The sequence below is a fragment of the Staurois parvus genome, unplaced genomic scaffold (genome assembly GCF_062004578.1).
Source record: "Staurois parvus isolate SC_StPar_1 unplaced genomic scaffold, SC_StPar_1.0 ptg003682l, whole genome shotgun sequence".
Classification (NCBI taxonomy): domain Eukaryota; kingdom Metazoa; phylum Chordata; class Amphibia; order Anura; family Ranidae; genus Staurois; species Staurois parvus.
Window position 1 is genome coordinate 26,329 of NW_028321478.1, and position 18,566 is coordinate 44,894.

At 49.6% G+C, this 18,566-nt stretch overlaps 1 protein-coding gene across 1 annotated transcript in view; it reads left to right on the forward strand.

Moving 5' to 3' along the window:
- Nucleotides 1–18,495, forward strand: part of LOC149427526 (phosphorylase b kinase regulatory subunit beta-like) — a 43,373-nt gene extending 24,878 nt beyond the window's left edge. Inside the window, exons 4-5 of the mRNA XM_089667934.1 lie at nucleotides 10,837–10,931; nucleotides 18,280–18,495. Of these exons, the coding sequence (XP_089524060.1) occupies nucleotides 10,837–10,931; nucleotides 18,280–18,495 (311 nt within the window). The remainder of the gene's footprint in view (nucleotides 1–10,836; nucleotides 10,932–18,279) is intronic.
- The last annotated feature ends 71 nt before the right edge of the window (nucleotides 18,496–18,566 follow it).

An 18,566-nucleotide genomic window follows, 5' to 3' on the forward strand; every position in this document is an offset into this window, starting at 1 on the left:
TTTCACACCGTATAGGTTGCATGCTGACGATCCCCGCAGGATGGTTCGGATCTGCCGATTGAGCATAATGGATCGGAGTCTGATCCATTATTCTCCCCAATCCGCATATCCGATCCATTCTGCGGGGATCGTTGGCATGCAACCTATACGGGGTGACACCGGACCCGCCCCACGAAAAGGTAAGTTGTAAAGAAAGCCGAAGATCCCCGCAGGATGGGTCGGATCTGCGGATTGGGGAGCATAATGGATCGGGTCCATCCTGCGGGGATCGTCGGCTTGCTTTACAACTTACCTTTTTGTGGGGCGGGTCTGGTGTCACCCCGTACAGTCTGTGTCACCCGGTGCAGGCCGTACCCCCTGCACCTGCCTCGGGACGCCCCTGCATACATGTATGATGTTGATGACTATTTGCATAGAGGTGGCTTATAGGGTATGTACGTTTTCATGGGCTTGGACATGTATATAGTGGGCAAACCTACGTTGGGAATCACGTGTACAGAGAGAACACGTGCAATTGTGAGGCTTAGAGAAGAGCTGGAGAAAATTAAAAGAGAAGTACTTTTATTTCTTTAAATCATACTTACCTAGGTGGTTGCAGCATCGATCTAATGCTCCATCTGTCCCCTGATGGCTCTAAGGGTGGGATCTGAGCATTCAGACCAGGGCTGCTGTGAGAAACAATGGGGTCCCATAGAGCCAACGTGACAGGGCCCAGCCTCCCAAAAAAATAAAAAAAAGCCGTGTACTATGGAATAGTGTCTTCTATCAGTGGGAAGAAAAGTGCTCCGAGGGCCAGATAAAAGCAAGTAAAGGGCCGCAGTTTGGAGACCGCTGTGTTATAGGGTGACACACATCAGAAAATCTATCCTGAGCAGAAAGTAGCAAATAGAGGCTACAGGTGATTAGCAGCACTGCGATGCAACACAGAAAAAGGGTTTAAAATAAGTATTTTATGAAAAAAAAAAAAGAAACACGCAATTGTTTGATACCGGCGCTTTAGCAACTTGAACATCATCCAGTTGGGTTTTAGATCCAACGATGGAAACTGACTGCTGGAAAATGTAGGTTAAAAAAAGTCTTTAGCCGCATTTGCATACCACGTTTATGCGTTATGCATACAAACGTTTAGAAGCGTTTTTTAAAGATAAGCACAGGAGAACCTCCCAAATGCTCATAATACACTGAAAAGTGGCAAATTATTAACTATTTTAGACTGTTTCAGAGGAATACAGAGAGTAGAAGCAGAGACAGCAGTCCGTGTTGAGATTAGCTTAGGTGTGAGTTGCTCATTAACATTTCTTTTGTTTCCAAGGGTGGGAAAGGTGTCTGGTGGAGGGAGTCATTAATGTCACCTGGCAGGGGGGTCTTCATGAGGAATTTGAGGTGTGAATGGTCATATACATATCTTTTGTTTCCAAGGGTGGGAAAGGTGTCTGGTGGAGGGAGTCATTAATGTCACCTGGCAGGGGGGTCTTCATGAGGAATTTGAGGTGTGAATGGTCATATACATATATTTTGTTTCCTAGGGTGGGAAAGGTGTCTGGTGGAGGGAGTCATTAATGTCACCTGGCAAGGGGTCTTCATGAGGAATGTGAGGTGTGAATGGTCATATACATATCTTTTGTTTCCAAGGGTGGGAAAGGTGTCTGGTGGAGGGAGTCATTAAGGTCACCTGGCAGGGGGGTCTTCATGAGGAATTTGAGGTGTCAATGGTCATATACATATCTTTTGTTTCCAAGGGTGGGAAAGGTGTCTGGTGGAGGGAGTCATTAACCCCTTTACGCCGGCTCCTCATGGCCCTTTACGGGTTTCAGAAGCCGGGGGCGGGGGTTTAGGGACATGTGACCGCTGTGACACGCCGTCACGGCGGTCACATGATTGGGAAAGGTCCCGATCGAAAGAGGAGATCAGGACCTTTCCGTGAGTACCGGACATGTGTGCTGGGAGCGCGCAGGGTGCGCGCTCTCAGCACATGTCATTTTTTTAATACAACGCAAATGTGCGGCCACTTGGCGTCTAGCCCAGATGCCAGGAGGCCGCACATTTGCATTCGGCCGGCGTGAAGAGGTTAAAGTCACCTGGCAGGGGGTCTTCATGAGGAATTCAAGGTGTGAATGGGCATTAACATATCTTTTGTTTCCAAGGGTGGGAGAGGTCTGAGGTGTGAATGGTCATTAACATATCTTTTGTTTCCAAGGATGGGAGAGGTCTGAGGTGTGAATGGTCATTAACATATCTTTTGTTTCCAAGGGTGGGAGAGGTCTGAGGTGTGAATGGTCATTAACATATCTTTTGTTTCCAAGGGTGGGAGAGCTCTGAGGTGTGAATGGTCATTAACATATCTTTTGTTTCCAAGGGTGGGAGAGGTCTGAGGTGTGAATTGGTCATTGCAATGTGCTACAAACTTGGTAGGATCATCCTGTGTTCAGTGTTTTGTCCATTTGAGTACCCTGAAAACGCTTTGCATGCATTTTTCATGATGAAAAAAGGCTCTGGACAGCATCGGGAAGTGGAAGAGTTAAAAAAAAAATTTCAGACGCAAAACGCTTATAAACGCGATTAGCTGCATCTACAAGCATTTTGCGTTTGAAACACTGATAAAATCAACTGCTGAACGCCAGTTTTCTGCACTCAAAAAAACGACTGTAAACTCAAATGCCTGTAAACGACAATGCGTACATGGACACAAAGGAAAACATTAGGGGGAGTTCAGGGGCTGCTGAAAAAAACGCTGAACAGCTCCTAAACGTCAGTTTATCAGACGCAGTGTACATGAGCCCTAACAAATATAAGAAATCTGGCCTGACATGTCCAGAAAATATTAAAATAAATGTTGAAGCATCTTTACTGCTTTAACTGAATATAAAAGAAATAAACCCATAATAGCAAGCAGAGCGATGCCGTGACCAGCGGACACTCGGCTGCTGTGACAGTCCACCCCTCTTAGCGCCGGCTGACCGCGGACTGATAAATTACTGCTATCTGGAGTGTGTTTTAGCCAATGACCCATGCTGGGGTGACGTACTCCACAGACGCTTGTCCTGGGTATCACAACGATTACAGAAGCGGCTCTAATCCAGCTGCCGCCCTCAATAATGTGTCTTGTTCATTCACCCTGTCAACTTAAAACGTCTCTCAAAGCGCGTCCGTCTCAGACCCTTCACCGAGGGAGTTCTTTGCTAAAGACTTCAACGTTTTCTTCGCCAACGCGAGTCTCCGCTCTGCTCCTCTGCAGAACTGCTTAGATTTATGTGCCGGCCTTAAATCAGCCGCCTCGGCTGTAAAATATGAAATACGGCTCGGCGTCCCCGGCGTAGCGGGACAGAATGTTATCCTGTACAGTTTGATTAAAGCCTGGCTGTTTGTACGCGGATGTTCTAGGCCAGGGGTCTGCAACCTTTAAGACATAAAGAGCCACTTGGACCCGTTTCCGAGAGGGAAAAAAAGACTGGGAGCCGCAAAACCATTGCAACATTTAAAACAAATCTGACACTGCATATATTGCAAAAAGCGCTCTGGTCATGAAGGGGGTTTAAGGGCCCAGTAAGCAAAGGGTTAATCAGGGCCACGGTGTATCGTCATAATCACAATCATAGCCTTAGGTCAGTGGTGGGCAACCTTTTTTTTCAACTGAGCCAAATCTCGCCAAAACCACGATTGAAATTTATTTTGAGAGCCACATTTTTAAAACCGAAAATACATCCCCCATATAGTAATTCATCCCCCATAGTAATTCATCCCCCATATAGTAATTCATCCCCCATATAGTAATTCATCCCCCATATAGTAATTCATCCCCCCTATAGTAATTCATCCCCCATATAGTAATTCATCCCCCATATAGTAATTCATCCCCCATATAGTAATTCATCCCCCCTATAGTAATTCATCCCCCCTATAGTAATTCATCCCCCATATAGTAATTCATCCCCCATAGTAATTCATCCCCCATATAGTAATTCATCCCCCCTATAGTAATTCATCCCCCATATTAATTCAATCCCCCTATAGTAATTAATTCCCTATATTAAGTCCCCAAGTCCCCCCCTGTGTCAATTCACTTACCTTTGCTCCGTGCGTTCCTCTCGCCGTGTTCCCGCGCCGTTCCGGTGTAGCATGAAAATCTGTCTCCTATGAGGATCTGTCCCCCTCGACGTATCTGCGCATGTGCCAGTTTCAGGCATTAGCAGCCGATCGGCGATCTCCGGCACATGCGCAGATACATCGAGGGGGACAGATCCTCATAGGAGACAGATTTTCATGCTACACCAGTCTTCAGGGCGGACTGTGAGAGGAGCCTAGCTCCGCGGGCCTGATTTAAAGGTCCGCCGGGCCGTAGTTTGCCCATTGCTGCCCTATTGCCTGTCACCTGGTGGGCAGTGTGCTCCGGAGCCGCAGCCAAGGTGAAAAAGAGCCGCATGCGGCTCTGGAGCCGCTGGTTGCCGACACCCGTTTTAGGTAAAAGGTGACTACGCGTTTAGCTTTAGAGGTGAGGAAAAATGTCACCAGCACACCGAGGATCACCAATATGGGTCCAAAGGTTTTAATGAACTATCACATAGTTACAGCAAGGCAACGTTTCGGAGTCTCGCAGGACCCCTTCATCAGCCGTGTGACCATCACATGCCTGATGAAGGGGTCCTGCGAGACTCCGAAACGTTGCCTTACTGTAACTATGTGATCGTTCATTAAAACCTTTGGACCCGTATTGGTGATCCTCGGTGTGCTGGTGACATTTTTCCTTGCTGATTTTGTTTGGTTCCAGCCGACGGTCGCCGCAGCACCCACTTATACACACCGCCATTTTTAACGCTGGAACGTGTGCGCTTGGATTGTACACTAGCTTTAGAGGTGAACTCTGGGCACCAAGCCTCTCACTCAGGGGTGTATTTACCACAAGGCACTTGCCTAGGGTGGCATTTTTTAGGGGGGCAGCACCTCCTCCCAGAAGAAGGGATGAAAGAAGGGATACGCACACCGTGGGAACCAGGTGGGATCCGAGAGAGGCTGTGGGCTGCTTGATGGCGTATGTAGAGACTGACTCTCATTCCCAGGGATGTCTGGAGCTGTGAAGATGAGTGTGTCTCTATCGATGGGGGGAGGGTGTTGGTAGTGGCAGGCTCTCCCAGGTGGGGGGCAGGGGTGTTGTTGGTCAATGTCAGGCTCTCTTCGCAGGGGGAGGGGGAAGGGGGGGATTGGTCGGTGTCCGTGGGGGCAGACAATTTTTGTGTTGCCTAGGGCAGCACAAAACCTAAATACACCACTGCTCTCACTAAAAGTGGTTGTAAACCCTTGCATATACCCAATGAAGTGACTGTGCTCGGGCCATACACAGAGATTAAACAAATCCTACTCATAAGTTGTACCTGTTTATCTGTAGCTCTCTTTGCTACAGCCATTCATGTGCACAGTTTACACAGCATTACCATAAACCAGGGGGTGGGGATCTGGCACAACATAAAACTGAGAACTGAGTGTAATCTCCGTGTAGATCTCCTTTTTTTTCTTTCTTTTGCTGCTCAGATTGGAGGTAAGCAGACGTAAACAAACAGCAGGATCTATTTGCATCCATTGGGATACAAAGACCATCCAATCAGGTCCTGGAAAAGGTGTATCCGAACTAGGAACCTCAAAGGAATCAGCGCTGCGAGAGTAAATAGTGTATCACCTCACTGGGAGGTGTACCTTTATTGCATAAAAGAGTCAATAGATGATCACAATGGATGAGGGGTGACCTGGGTCAAGGTGGACTGCTGTGAAAAGTCAGTCACTGTGACCATGTAATCAGAAGGATGAGCTCCTGATCATGTGACTGCTGAGAAAAGTCAGTCACTGCGATCATGTGATCATAAAGGCTCCTGATCATGTGACTGCTATGAAAAGTCAGTCACTGCGATCATGTGATCCAAAGCATGGGCTCCTGATCATGTGACTGCTGTGAAAAAGAAATCAAAGCGATCATGTGATCAGAAGGATGGCTCCTGATCATGTGACTGCTGTGAAAAGTCAATCAATGCGATCAGAAGGGTGGGCTGCTGATCATGTGAACGTTGTGAAAAAGCAATCGTGTTCAGAAGGATAGGCTACTGATCATGTGACTGCTGTGAAAAGTCAATCAATGCGATCAGAAGGATGGGCTGCTGATCATGTGACTGTAGTGAAAAATCAATCAAAGCAATCATGTCATCAGCAAGATGGTCTCCTGGTCACGTGAAAAGTCAGTCACTGCGATCATGTGATCAGAAGGATGGGCTCCTGATCATGCGACTGCTGTGAAAAGTCAGTCATTTTGATCATGTGATCGGTTCCTGATCATGTGACTGCTGGGAAAAATTAGTCACAGTGATGATGTGATCAGAAAGATAGGTTCCTGATCATGTGACTGCTGTCAAAAGTCAATCACAGCGATCATGTGATCAGAAGGATGGGCTCCAGATCATGTGACTGCTGTGAAAAGTCAGTCACTGCGATCATGTGATCGGCTCCTGATCATGTGACTGCTGGGAAAAATTAGTCACAATGATCATGTGATCAGAAAGATAGGCTCCTGATCATGTGACTGCTGTGAAAAAAATCAATCTAAGCGATCATGTGATCAAGATAAGCTCTTTATCATGTGACTGCTGTGAAAAGTCAGTCACAGTGATCATGTGATCAGAAATCTGCCTCCTGGTGTTACCACTCCCTTAGGGGACTGCTGGAGACAGGAAGGGGTTAATCATCCTAAATTGAAGTACCTGTATTTGTGACAGGTTTTCTTTAAGCCCGCAGGCGCCAGCATCTTGTGCTCCTGTTTTTTTAGAAATTGCAAGAAAGAAAGAGCTAACCTTTTGCGCAGTGCGCGATCATCTTTCATCTTTCTTTGTAAGGCATATCATGCGAGCTGTGTGCTCCAGGGGGCAACCTGAAGCATGGCGCAGCCCATTAGTTCTCTCTATAAGATTGCCTGTAAATGGCCGTCCTGTGTGTTTGTGCACAGCATGCTCCTCCTGCAGAACGCTGCGATGTGCCGGATTCCCTGTTTTATAGCCCTGTGACTCATCCTTTTGATTTCACAAATGAAAGACTGCAGTAATTGTGTTTCTTGGCGTTCATTTAAACTAAAAGGGAGAAGTCACATTTGTGTGCATTGTTCTAGAATATTCTCTCTGAAGCCTTGCGGGCCTCCTCGGGATTTATTGTCCTTGCAAGGTGTGCTGAGGTTTCATCGCGCTGTGATGGGTGTGCGGGAGAGCTTTCGCTGCCGGAGGACAAGAACGGCATACGAGGAACGGGGGAGAGTAGAGTTGTTGGTGGTAAAGAAAAAACTGGTGTTGGGTCTCTGACCTTCAGTTGAAGTGTTGGCCAGGGCCGTCATTTAGGTTGTGCCAGGTACTTGTTGGCTGCATCAATGTGATAATCGTCTATGGCACAGGTGTCAAACACAAGGCCCGTGGGCCCAATCCGGCCGTCCAGGCTTTTTCATGTGGCCCTTGCACGTCTCCAGCCAGTACCCCCTTGTCTCCGATCCCACCTTGTCTCAGGAGTCGGCAACAGAGAGAAGACTAGAACTCCTCTGCCAAATCCTGGACCTCTCAGTGCAGCTGCAGCACCCCCTCATCTCAGCACTCAGCAGTCTCTGGTAACTGGCTACACTCCTCCTCTGGTCCTCCTTCAGACCCTGCACTTTCTGCTTTCCAGCTCTGATCCCAAAGGGGGTCCACGGCGATATTAAGGAGGGTGTGATAATCTTGACATCTGATGTAAGGGGGGGTGGGGTGCTTTGGACATCTAGTATTACAGATACAACCGGCCCTTTGAGGGCCACCATAATGCTGATACGGCCTGTGATGAAATGGAGTTTGACACAAGCCCTTTGAGGGCAACCATAATGCTGATACAGCCCACGATGAAATGGACTTTGACACCGGCCCTTTGAGGGCAGCCATAATGCTGATATGGCCCGCAATGAAATGGAGTTTGACACCGGCCCTTTGAGGGTAACCATAATGCTGATACGGCCCGCAATTAAATGGAGTTTGACACCGGCCCTTTGAGGGCAGCCATAATGCTGATACGGCCCGCAATGAAATGGAGTTTGACACCGGCCCATTGAGGGCAGCCATAATGCTGATACGGCCCGCAATGAAATGGAGTTTGACACCGGGCCCATTGAGGGCAACCATAATGCTGATACGGCCCGCAATGAAATTGGAGTTTGACGCCGGCCCTTTGAGGGCAGCCATAATGCTGATATGGCCCGCAATTAAATGGAGTTTGAGACCCCTGGTCTATGGCAAGGGTGTCGAACTTCATTGAGGGCCACATTAGAATTATGGTTGCATTGGGCTGGTTGTAACTGTAAGACTAGATTTCCAGAGCACCCCCCACCCCCCCTTCCTTACATGACATGTCAAGAGTCCTCCATCCACCCTTACATAACAGTACACCCTCCTTAACCCCTTGGCGCCAGCATCTCCCGGCCCTTTAAGGGTTTAAGAAGCCGGGAGGCGGGGCGGTCACATGATCGGGAAAGGTCCTGATCGTAAGAGGAGATTGGGACCTTTCTGTGAGTACCAGACGTGTGCTGGGAGTGCGCAAGGCGCACGCTTTCAGCACGTGTTTTTCTTAATTGCACACAAATGTGCGGCCTCTCGGCGTCAAGGCCCAGACACCGGGCATTTGCGTGCAGCCGGCGCCAAGAGGTTAAAACATGTGCTGCGTGAAGCTGCTCTCTTCACTGATATAACTTTAGCTCTTGCCCCCCGCCTGCTTTTCAGAGCTTAGAGATGCTGTGTAAATTCTGGACTTTGAAAGTCTGTAGGGGAAAGACAGCTGCAGATACACAGGTACAACTTATGTAAGAGAATTTGTTTCATCTCTGCGTATCAGCTGAAGCCGGTCACTTCGCTGGGGATATGGAAGGCTTTACAACCACTTTAACATGGCCACAAGTTGATTTTGAACCGGTTTCTGGTAGTTTTACTCAATTCAAACCTCACGACAAGCCAGAGTTTCCAGGTTTTACAAAATGTAAATAAATATGATACATAAAACAATTACTCGGCAACCTCCACCCTAAAATAAAAATGATCGAACTCCCAATACAACCACCCCCAAGAAAAGTCACACTTTCACCCTTGAAAGCAAAATTTTTTCTTTTGTGTTTGTTTTGAGTGTACACAATTTTTCACTTTTTATTGGAGTGTACACAGAGTGATTTTCACATGATTCACGTGTTACAGTGGGATCTGGTTATATATATTTTTGTGCACGCATATATTTATTTTGCACTAATATAGTATATACTCATTTGTTTAACCCCTCGCCTGCCGGGCACTTATACCTCCTTCCAGTCCAGGCCAGTTTCCAGCTCTCAGCGCTGTCACACTTTGACAATTGCGCGGTCATGCAACACTGTACCCATTTGAAATTTGTATCATTTTTTTGTGACAGATGGAGCTTTATTTTGGTGGTATTTAATCTCCTCTGGGATTTTTATTTTTTCTTAAACCAAAAACCACTGAAAAGTTAAAAAAAAAAAAAAAAAAAAAAAAGTTTTTTCTAAGTTTTTGTTATAAAATTTTGTAAATAAGTGATTTTCTCCTTCACTGATGTGTGCTAATGAGGCTGCAGTGATGGGTACTGATAGGTGGCACTGATGGGCATTGACAGGCATCACTGATGGGCACTGAAAGGCAGCACTGATATATGGCACTGATAGGCGGCACTGATAGGTGGCACTGACGGGTGACACTGGAAGGCAGCTCAGATGGGCACTGATAGGTGGCACTGATGGGCATTGACAGGCATCACTGATGGGCACTGAAAGGCAGCACTGATATATGGCACTGATAGGCGGCACTGATGGGTGGCACTGACGGGTGACACTGGAAGGCAGCTCAGATGGGCACTGATATGTGGCATTGATGTGCACTGGTAGGCACTGATATGTGGCATTGATGTGCACTGATAGGCACTGATATGTGGCATTGATGTGCACTGGTAGGCACTGATATGTGGCATTGATGTGGCACTGATGGGCACTGGCAGGTGGCATGGATGAGCACTGAGAGCTGGAACTGATGAACACTAACAGGTGGCACTGCTGGGGTTACACAGATCGTCAGTGTACATGTCCCCTCCGGGGAATGGCGATTACCGGCTCTCCTCTCCTCTGTCAGCGTGACAGCTCGTGAGGAGAGAAATGCCGATAACCGGCATTTCCCTGTTTACATTGGACACTCGATCACATGACCGAGCCGACATCTTCGGCTCTTTCCGTGGACCGATCATCTGCTGTGTCCGAGGGACACAGCACACCGCCGATCGCCGCACTACGCGCTCCCGGAGCCGCACATGCGCGGTGAGAATGGGAGGACGTCATATGACATCCTCCCAGAACGAGAGAACCGCCTTGCGCCCATCATTGTAATATATGGTGGACGGGAGGCGGTTAAAGGTATATACATTTATGTGATGTTTTGAAGGTAATACACTGTTATAGTTATATTTTTTCGAGGTATCACGCGGTCCGGAATGGAGAATTAAAGTTGGATACACTGGATCGAGATATTTTGGTAGACTATTTATTTACATTTGGATACTAATTTCGGACGCTATTTTGGATATTTAGTTTGGACTAATTTCTGCATATCTGTTTTTGGAATGTATTTATTGTTTGTTTATCGAGTTATTTATTTACATTTTTATTTTATATTTTTTTATTTTGCCTTTTTGTGCGTGGGTTTCTACGTATAAGTGACGGAAAACGTTTCACCAAAATATGATACATAGTTACATACGTGGTAATAACTCAATTTTTATTATATTTTTTCTTTTTTCTTTATTTTGTAGTGGAAGAACTTGTAAGTCCAAAGGACATCGATCCCTTACATCGCTACGTTCCCCGTCAGCACCAAAGGAATATCAGTATGCGATACTCTAATCAGGTAATCGTCCAATGCCCATGTGGGAAGATGCATTCAGTCCCCCCCTATGGCCGTGTTCACACCATACATGCAGAAAAACTGATGGAAAAGAACGTGCAGATTTCACATCGGTTCTTCAATGAGTTTGATACACGTTGCAGATTCCTGCACAGAAAACCAATCCACGCGCGGTACCAATCCACCGCGTGGGCACATAGAGAACACTTGATTACCCTTGCAGAATGCGTGCAGAAAACGCACATCTCAGGAACATGGGGTGAACGAGGCTTAAGAGTCGCCAGCTGTGTCCACCTTCAGATGTACTGCGCCTGCTACTGACAGTGTGGCATCTTCTGTAGATGCTCACCAGAACATGACAACGCTCAGTCACTTTATCAATGCAGGAACAGCGTTGTCGCCCCAGGCTGCCCTCTAATTTGGTTTACAAACATCTCCCCATCTTCTCATCTCTGTCTCATAAAGAAGGCGTGTTTTGTAGTTTACAAGAGATGGCTGGAAAGGCAGATAACACGGTTTAAGATTTTAGTTCAATATGCAGGAAGTTACATGACAACAGATTTCCATCCGGATCAGCAGGACTAAGAAAATACATTTGTCTCTTCAGTGTTTCAGTGATGTTGTTGGGCTTCTATTTCGAGGTTGTCCTCTCTGGCCGGTCATTGTTTCTTCTGCACTTGCTTTGTGTGTTCTGTAAAGTAGTAGTCTTGTTCCTCTTCACAATTTGTGACACCGATTCTTTGGGTAACTCCCCATTTCATTTCCATACGGGAGAGATCATTTACCGTCATTATAAAACCCAGGGAATGAATATTTGTGCCCTCAGCTTTACATGTCTGTGATAGTAATTCCATCACCCGCTGCTCGCTCCGAGACCTCATGACGGATGTACCAGAGTGGAGAGATATGATGACCTTCTCTCTCTCCCTATTTCCCTTTTCTCTCTCTTGCTTTCCTAGTCCCTTGCACAAGCTCTCTCTCTCCCCCCTCCCCTCTTTTTCTCTCTCCCCCTCTTTTTCTCGCTCCCCCTCCCCCCTCTTTTTCTTGCTCCCCCTCCCCCCTCTTTTTCTCGCTTCCCCCTCCCCCCTCTTTTTCTCGCTCCCCCTCCCCCTCTTTTTTCTCGCTCCCCCCCCCTCTTTTTCTCGCTCCCCCCCCTCTTTTTTCTCGCTCCCCCCCCTCTTTTTCTCGCTCCCCCTCCCCCCTCTTTTTCTCGCTCCCCCTCCCCCCTCTTTTTCTCGCTCCCCCTCCCCCCTCTTTTTCTCGCTCCCCCTCCCCCCTCTTTTTCTCGCTCCCCCTCCCCCCTCTTTTTCTCGCTCCCCCTCCCCCCTCTTTTTCTCGCTCCCCCTCCCCCCTCTTTTTCTCGCTCCCCCTCCCCCCTCTTTTTTCTCGCTCCCCCCCTCCCCCCTCTTTTCTCGCTCCCCCCTCCCCCCTCTTTTTTCTCTCTCCCCTCCCCCCTCTTTTTCTCTCTCCCCCTCCCCCCTCTTTTTCTCTCTCCCCCTCCCCCTCTTTTTCTCTCTCCCCCTCCCCCCTCTTTTTCTCTCTCCCTCTCCTTTTCGCCCCCCCTCTTTTTCTCTCCCTCCCCTCTTTCTCTCTCCCCCCCTCTTTTTCTCTCCTCCCCTCTTTCTCTCTCCCCCCCCTCTTTCTCTCTCCCCCCCTCTTTCTCTCTCCCCCCCTCTTCTCTCTCCCCCCCCTCTTTCTCTCTCCCCCCCTCTTTTCTCTCCCCCCCCCCTCTTTTTCTCTCTCTGTCCCCATCCCCCCTCTTTTTCTCCCCCCCCTTTTCTCTTCCCCCCCCCTTCTTCCCCCCCCCTCTTCCCCCCCCTCTTCCCCCCCCCCTCTCCCCCCCTCTCCCCCCCCCCTCTCCCCCCCTCTCCCCCCCCTCTTCCCCCCTCTCCCCCCCCCTCTTCCCCCCCTCTTCCCCCCCCCCTCTCCCCCCCTCTTCCCCCCCCCCTCTTTTTCTCCCCCCCCTCTTTTTCTCCCCCCCCCCTCTTTTCTCCCCCCCCTCTTTTTCTCCCCCCCTCTTTTTTCTCCCTCCCCCCTCTTTTTCTCTCCCTCCCCCCTCTTTTTCTCTCCCTCCCCCCTCTTTTTCTCTCTCCCCCTCCCCCCTCTTTTTCTCTCTCCCCCTCCCCCCTCTTTTTCTCTCTCCCCCCTCCCCCCTCTTTTCTCTCTCCCCCCTCCCCCCTCTTTTTCTCTCTCCCCCCCTCCCCCCTCTTTTCTCTCTCCCCCCTCCCCCCTCTTTTTCTCTCTCCCCCCCTCTCCCCTTTGTTTCTCTCTCCCCTTTGTTTCTCTCTCCCCCCTCCCCCCTATGTTTCTCTCTCCCCCCCTATGTTTCTCCCCCCCCTCTTTCTCTCTCTCTCTCTCTCCCCTCCCCCCCTCCTCTCTCCCCCCCCCCCTCTCTCTCCCCCCCCCCTCTTTTTCTCTCTCTCCCCCCTCCCCCCCCTCTTTTTCTCTCTCTCCCCCTCCCCCCCCCTCTCTCCCCTCCCCCCTCCTTTTCTCTCTCTCCCTCCCCCCTCTTTTTCTCTCTCTCCCCCTCCCCCCTCTTTTTCTCTCTCTCCCCCTCCCCCCCTCTTTTTCTCTCTCTCCCCCTCCCCCCTCTTTTTCTCTCTTCTCTCTCCCCTCCCCCTCTTTTTCTCTCTCTCCCCTCCCCCCTCTTTTTCTCTCTCCCCCTCCCCCTCTTTTTCTCTCTCTCCCCTCCCCCTCTTTTTCTCTCTCTCCCCCTCCCCCTCTTTTTCTCTCCCCCCCCTTTTCTCCCCCCCTCTTTTTCTCTCCCCCCCCTTTTCTCCCCCCCTCTTTTCTCTCCCCCCTTTCTCCCCCCCTCTTTTTCTCTCTCTCCCCCTCCCCCTCTTTTTATCTCTCCCCCCCTCCCCTCTTTTTATCTCTCCCCCCCTCCCCCTCTTTTTAATCTCTCTCCTTCCCCCCTCCCCCTCTTTTTCTCTCTCCCCCCCCTCTTTTTCTCCCCCCTCTTTTTCTCCCCCCCTCTTTTTCTCCCCCCCTCTTTTTCTCCCCCCTCTTTTTTCTCCCTCCCCCCCTCTTTTTCTCCCCCCCTCTTTTTCTCCCCCCCTCTTTTTCTCTCTCCCCCCTCTTTTTCTCTCTCCCCCCTCTTTTTCTCTCTCCCCCCTCTTTTTCTCTCTCCCCCCCTCTTTTTCTCTCTCCCCCCTCTTTTTCTCTCTCTCCCCCCTCTTTTTCTCTCTCTCCCCCCTCTTTTTCTCTCTCTCCCCCTCTTTTTCTCTCTCCCTCCCTCTTTTTCTCTCTCCCTCCCTCTTTTTCTCTCTCCCTCCCCCCTCTTTTTCTCTCTCCCTCCCCCCTCTTTTTCTCTCTCCCTCCCCCCTCTTTTTCTCTCTCCCCCCCTCTTTTTCTCTCTCCCCCCTCTTTTTCTCTCCCCCCCTCTTTTTCTCTCCCCCCCTCTTTTTCTCTCTCCCCCCCTCTTTTTCTCTCCCCCCCTCTTTCCCCTCCCTCTTTTTTTCTCTCTCCCCCCTCTTTTTCTCTCTCCCCCCCTCTTTTTCTCTCTCCCCCCCTCTTTTTCTCTCTCCCCCCTCTTTTTCTCTCTCTCCCCCTCTTTTTCTCCCCCCTCTTTTTCTCTCTCTCCCCCTCCCCCTGTTTTTCTCTCCCTCTCCCCCGTCTTTGTTTCTCCCTCGTCTTTGTTTCTCCCTTGTTCTCTCTCCCCCCTCTTTTTTTCTCTCCCCCCCCTCTTTTTTACTCTCCCCCCCCTCTTTTTTACTCTCCCCCCCCCCTCTTTTTTTCTCTCCCCCCCCCCTCTTTTTTTTCTCTCCCCCCCCCCCCCCTCTTTTTTTTCTCTCCCCCCCCCCTCTTTTTTTTCTCCCTCCCCCCTCTTTTTTTCCTCCCTCCCCCCCTCTTTTTTTCTCCCTCCCCCCCTCTTTTTTTCTCCCTCCCCCCCTCTTTTTTTCCTCCCTCCCCCCTCTTTTTTTCTCCCTCCCCCCCTCTTTTTTTCTCCCTCTCCCTCCCTCTTTTTTTCTCCCTCTCCCTCCCTCTTTTTTTCTCCCTCTCCCTCCCTCCTTTTTTCTCCCTCTCCCTCCTCCTTTTTTCTCCCTCTCCCTCCTCTTTTTTCTCCCTCTCCCTCCTCTTTTTTTTCTCCCTCTCCCTCGTTCTCTCCCCCCCCTCTTTTTCTCTCTCTCCCTCGCCCTCGTTCTCCCCCCTTTTTTTCTCTCTCTCCCTCGCCCTCGTTCTCCCCCCTTTTTTTCTCTCTCTCCCTCGCCCTCGTTCTCCCCCCTTTTTTTCTCTCTCTCCCTCGCCCTCGTTCTCCCCCCTTTTTTTCTCTCTCTCCCTCGCCCTCGTTCTCCCCCCTTTTTTTCTCTCTCTCCCTCGCCCTCGTTCTCCCCCCTTTTTTTCTCTCTCTCCCTCGCCCTCGTTCTCCCCCCTTTTTTTTCTCTCTCTCCCTCGCCCTCGTTCTCTCTCATCTCTCACTTTTTCTTTCTCTCTCTTTCTTGCTTGCTTTCTCTTCCTTTCTTTTGTTCTATAACTTTCTCTTTCTTTCGTTCCTTCTTTCCATGAGCTCCAGCATTCATCTGTGGCTGGTGGGCACAGGCTTTCACCATCCAGCCCCACTCCTTGTAGCCTCTATGAGAGGCTGACCGCTTCTGAGGCTAGACAGAACACCCAACGGTACGAATGTTTAGAGCAGTCTGTGCCAGGGGACTAACGCTCACAACCCAAGCAGCCCTCCCTGGGCGCATACTGCCCTAAACATTAGTAGCACTCAGTACACCATCCAGCCTCAGAAGCTGGCAGACTCTCATAGACTTTGACAGGCTGCTGGCAGCGAGGCTTGATGGTGCGCCTGTGCCCTCCAGCTGCAGCTAAACACCAGACCCTGAGCTAAACTCCCCTGTGCAGGATGCTTAAAAAGATCGTTTTGATGGAAATAATGTTCTAGGTTTGTGTTGATGTTTTAGAAAACCTTGTTTTATGCATGTTTATCCTTTTTATATTATCTGTAATATGAGCAGCCATATTTGTCCATAAAATACTTGGGCTCCGCTTCCCTTTCTAAGCACTGTACTTGCCCAGGGCTTCACATTTCCATGCAGGCATCCATATGTTAGTGATCTGGCATCCTCTCCTTATTTCCTATTTGTAATGCAGATGAGATATTCTTAAAGCAGAACTTCTCTCTCAGTCAGCACGGACTATTATCAATCCTTATGCTGTTAGCATTAGTAAATAGATTGGAAAGTGTATCTTTTTTTTTACTTGTTTTAACATTTCTTCAGTTACATCCTAATTTCTGGCTTAGGCAAACAATGTCAAAGAGCAGGGCCCTCGATCCCCTCATGTTTTGCATTGTATTGGTATTGTTCTGTCACATGTTCTGTCCCCCTTTGTAATGTACAGCGCTGAGCGAACTATTGGCGCTTTATAAATACTGTATAATAATAATAATACATCCCAGGAATCTTCAGGAGGGGAGGATGGGCTTTCTCCATAGAAAAAACAGCGCTATGGTGGTAGTAATATAAACCCCCCACTAGGGGGAGTACCTATATTGGAATTAGCAATGGAACATAAAAACACTTGAGCCTGTGGCTTGGAGGAAGTGCCTGGGTCAGGTGGACGGCCCCGTCGGGGATGATTTGAGAGCGGACTTAAGAAAGCACATGTGTGCGAAGCATGTCGTCCTGGTAACCGGCCATACCTCCTCTGCTTGCGGTAGTACGCTGGCCTTTCCCTCTGCCTCCTGGCTATCGCGGTGACATCATCACAGGACGCTGCGATCACGTGGTCCCTGCATCTGACAGGCTCAACTCCATTCATCACCACTGCACATCATCCCCAAGCGGACGGGCCGTCCCCCTGGCCCAGGCGCTTCCCTCCAAGCCACAGGCTCAAGTGTTTTTATGTTCCATTGCTTAACCTCCCTAGCGGTCTGATTATGTCAGTATTTCTGTGCTCAAAGCGGTATATTTTTTTTGCATGGAAATATGTATTTTTTTTTATTGTAGGCCTGTAATTTTTAGGAATAACTCAGTGAAATCTGTCCGAACAAGAGTCTAGTAAACATCCGGGTAGGATAAAATTTGAAACACGAAATCATAGTTTATCAGTGTACATGAGCCCTAAAGCTTAATCCTGCCCATCATTTGAAAAGCTTTGGAGGCGTAAATAGCTGTTTACTGGACTTTTATTTGCACAATCCCACCAAAATGAGATAGACACCAGCCCTGGCACCAAATCTCCAACGTAAGGCCACCATCTCATCACAAGCTCTTTTTTTTTTTTTTTAACTTGCAAGCTATTCAAATAATGGTTTCTCAAAAACAGTTACATATGTGTCAAACATGGGCTGAATCTGGCCTGCCAGGCCATTTTATGTGGCCCCCACACCTCTCCTGCAGCTGCGGCTCTCATCTCTGCCCCCAACCTGTCTCAGCTATCCGCATCAGAGAGGAGGACAGAACTCCTCCTCCAGATTCTGCACTTCGTGCAGCCGTTATGAGGCTCGCCTCTTCCCCACCCCCCGCAGAGAGGACGACAGAACTCCTCTGCCAGATTCTGCACTTCGTGCAGTCGTTATGAGGCTCGTCTCTTCCCCACCCCCAGCAGAGAGGAGGACAGAACTCCTCCGCCAGATTCTACACTTCGTGCAGTCGTTATGAAGCTTGCCTTTTCCCCACCCCCAGAAGAGAGGAGGACAGAACTCCTCCACCAGATTCTGCACTTCATGCAGTCATTATGAGGCTCGTCTCTTCCCCACCCCCAGCAGAGAGGAGGACAGAACTCCTCCGCCAGATTCTGCACTTCGTGCAGTCGTTATGAGGCTCGTCTCTTCCCCACCCCCAGCAGAGAGGAGGACAGAACTCCTCCGCCAGATTCTGCACTTCGTGCAGCCATTATGAGGCTCGTCTCTTCCCCACCCCCAGTAGAGAGGAGGAGAGAACTCCTCCACCAGATTCTGCACTTCATGCAGTCGTTATGAGGCTCATCTCTTCCCCACCCCCAGCAGAGAGGAGGACAGAACTCTTCCTCCTATTCTGCACTTCATGCAGTCATTATGAGGCTCGTCTCTTCCCCACCCCCAGCAGAGAGGAGGACAGAGCTCCTCCGCCAGATTCTGCACTTCGTGCAGTCGTTATGAGGCTCGTCTCTTCCCCACCCCCAGCAGAGAGGAGGACAGAACTCCTCCACCAGATTCTGCACTTCGTGCAGTCGTTATGAGGCTCGTCTCTTCCCAACCCCCAGCAGAGAGGAGGACAGAACTCCTCCGCCAGATTCTGCACTTCGTGCAGCCGTTATGAGGCTCGTCTCTTCCCCACCCCCAGCAGAGAGGAGGACAGAACTCCTCCGCCAGATTCTGCACTTCATGCAGTCGTTATGAGGCTCGTCTCTTCCCCACCCCCAGCAGAGAGGAGGACAGAACTCCTCCGCCAGATTCTGCACTTCGTGCAGCCGTTATGAGGCTCGCCTCTTCCCCACCTCCCGCAGAGAGGAGGACAGAACTCCTCCGCCAGATTCTGCACTTCGTGCAGCCGTTATGAGGCTCGTCTCTTCCCCACCCCCAGCAGAGAGGAGGACAGAACTCCTCCGCCAGATTCTGCACTTCGTGCAGCCGTTATGAGGCTCGCCTCTTCCCCACCTCCAGCAGGAGAGACCAGAGCCCTAAACCCCACCCCACCTTACCCACCCCAC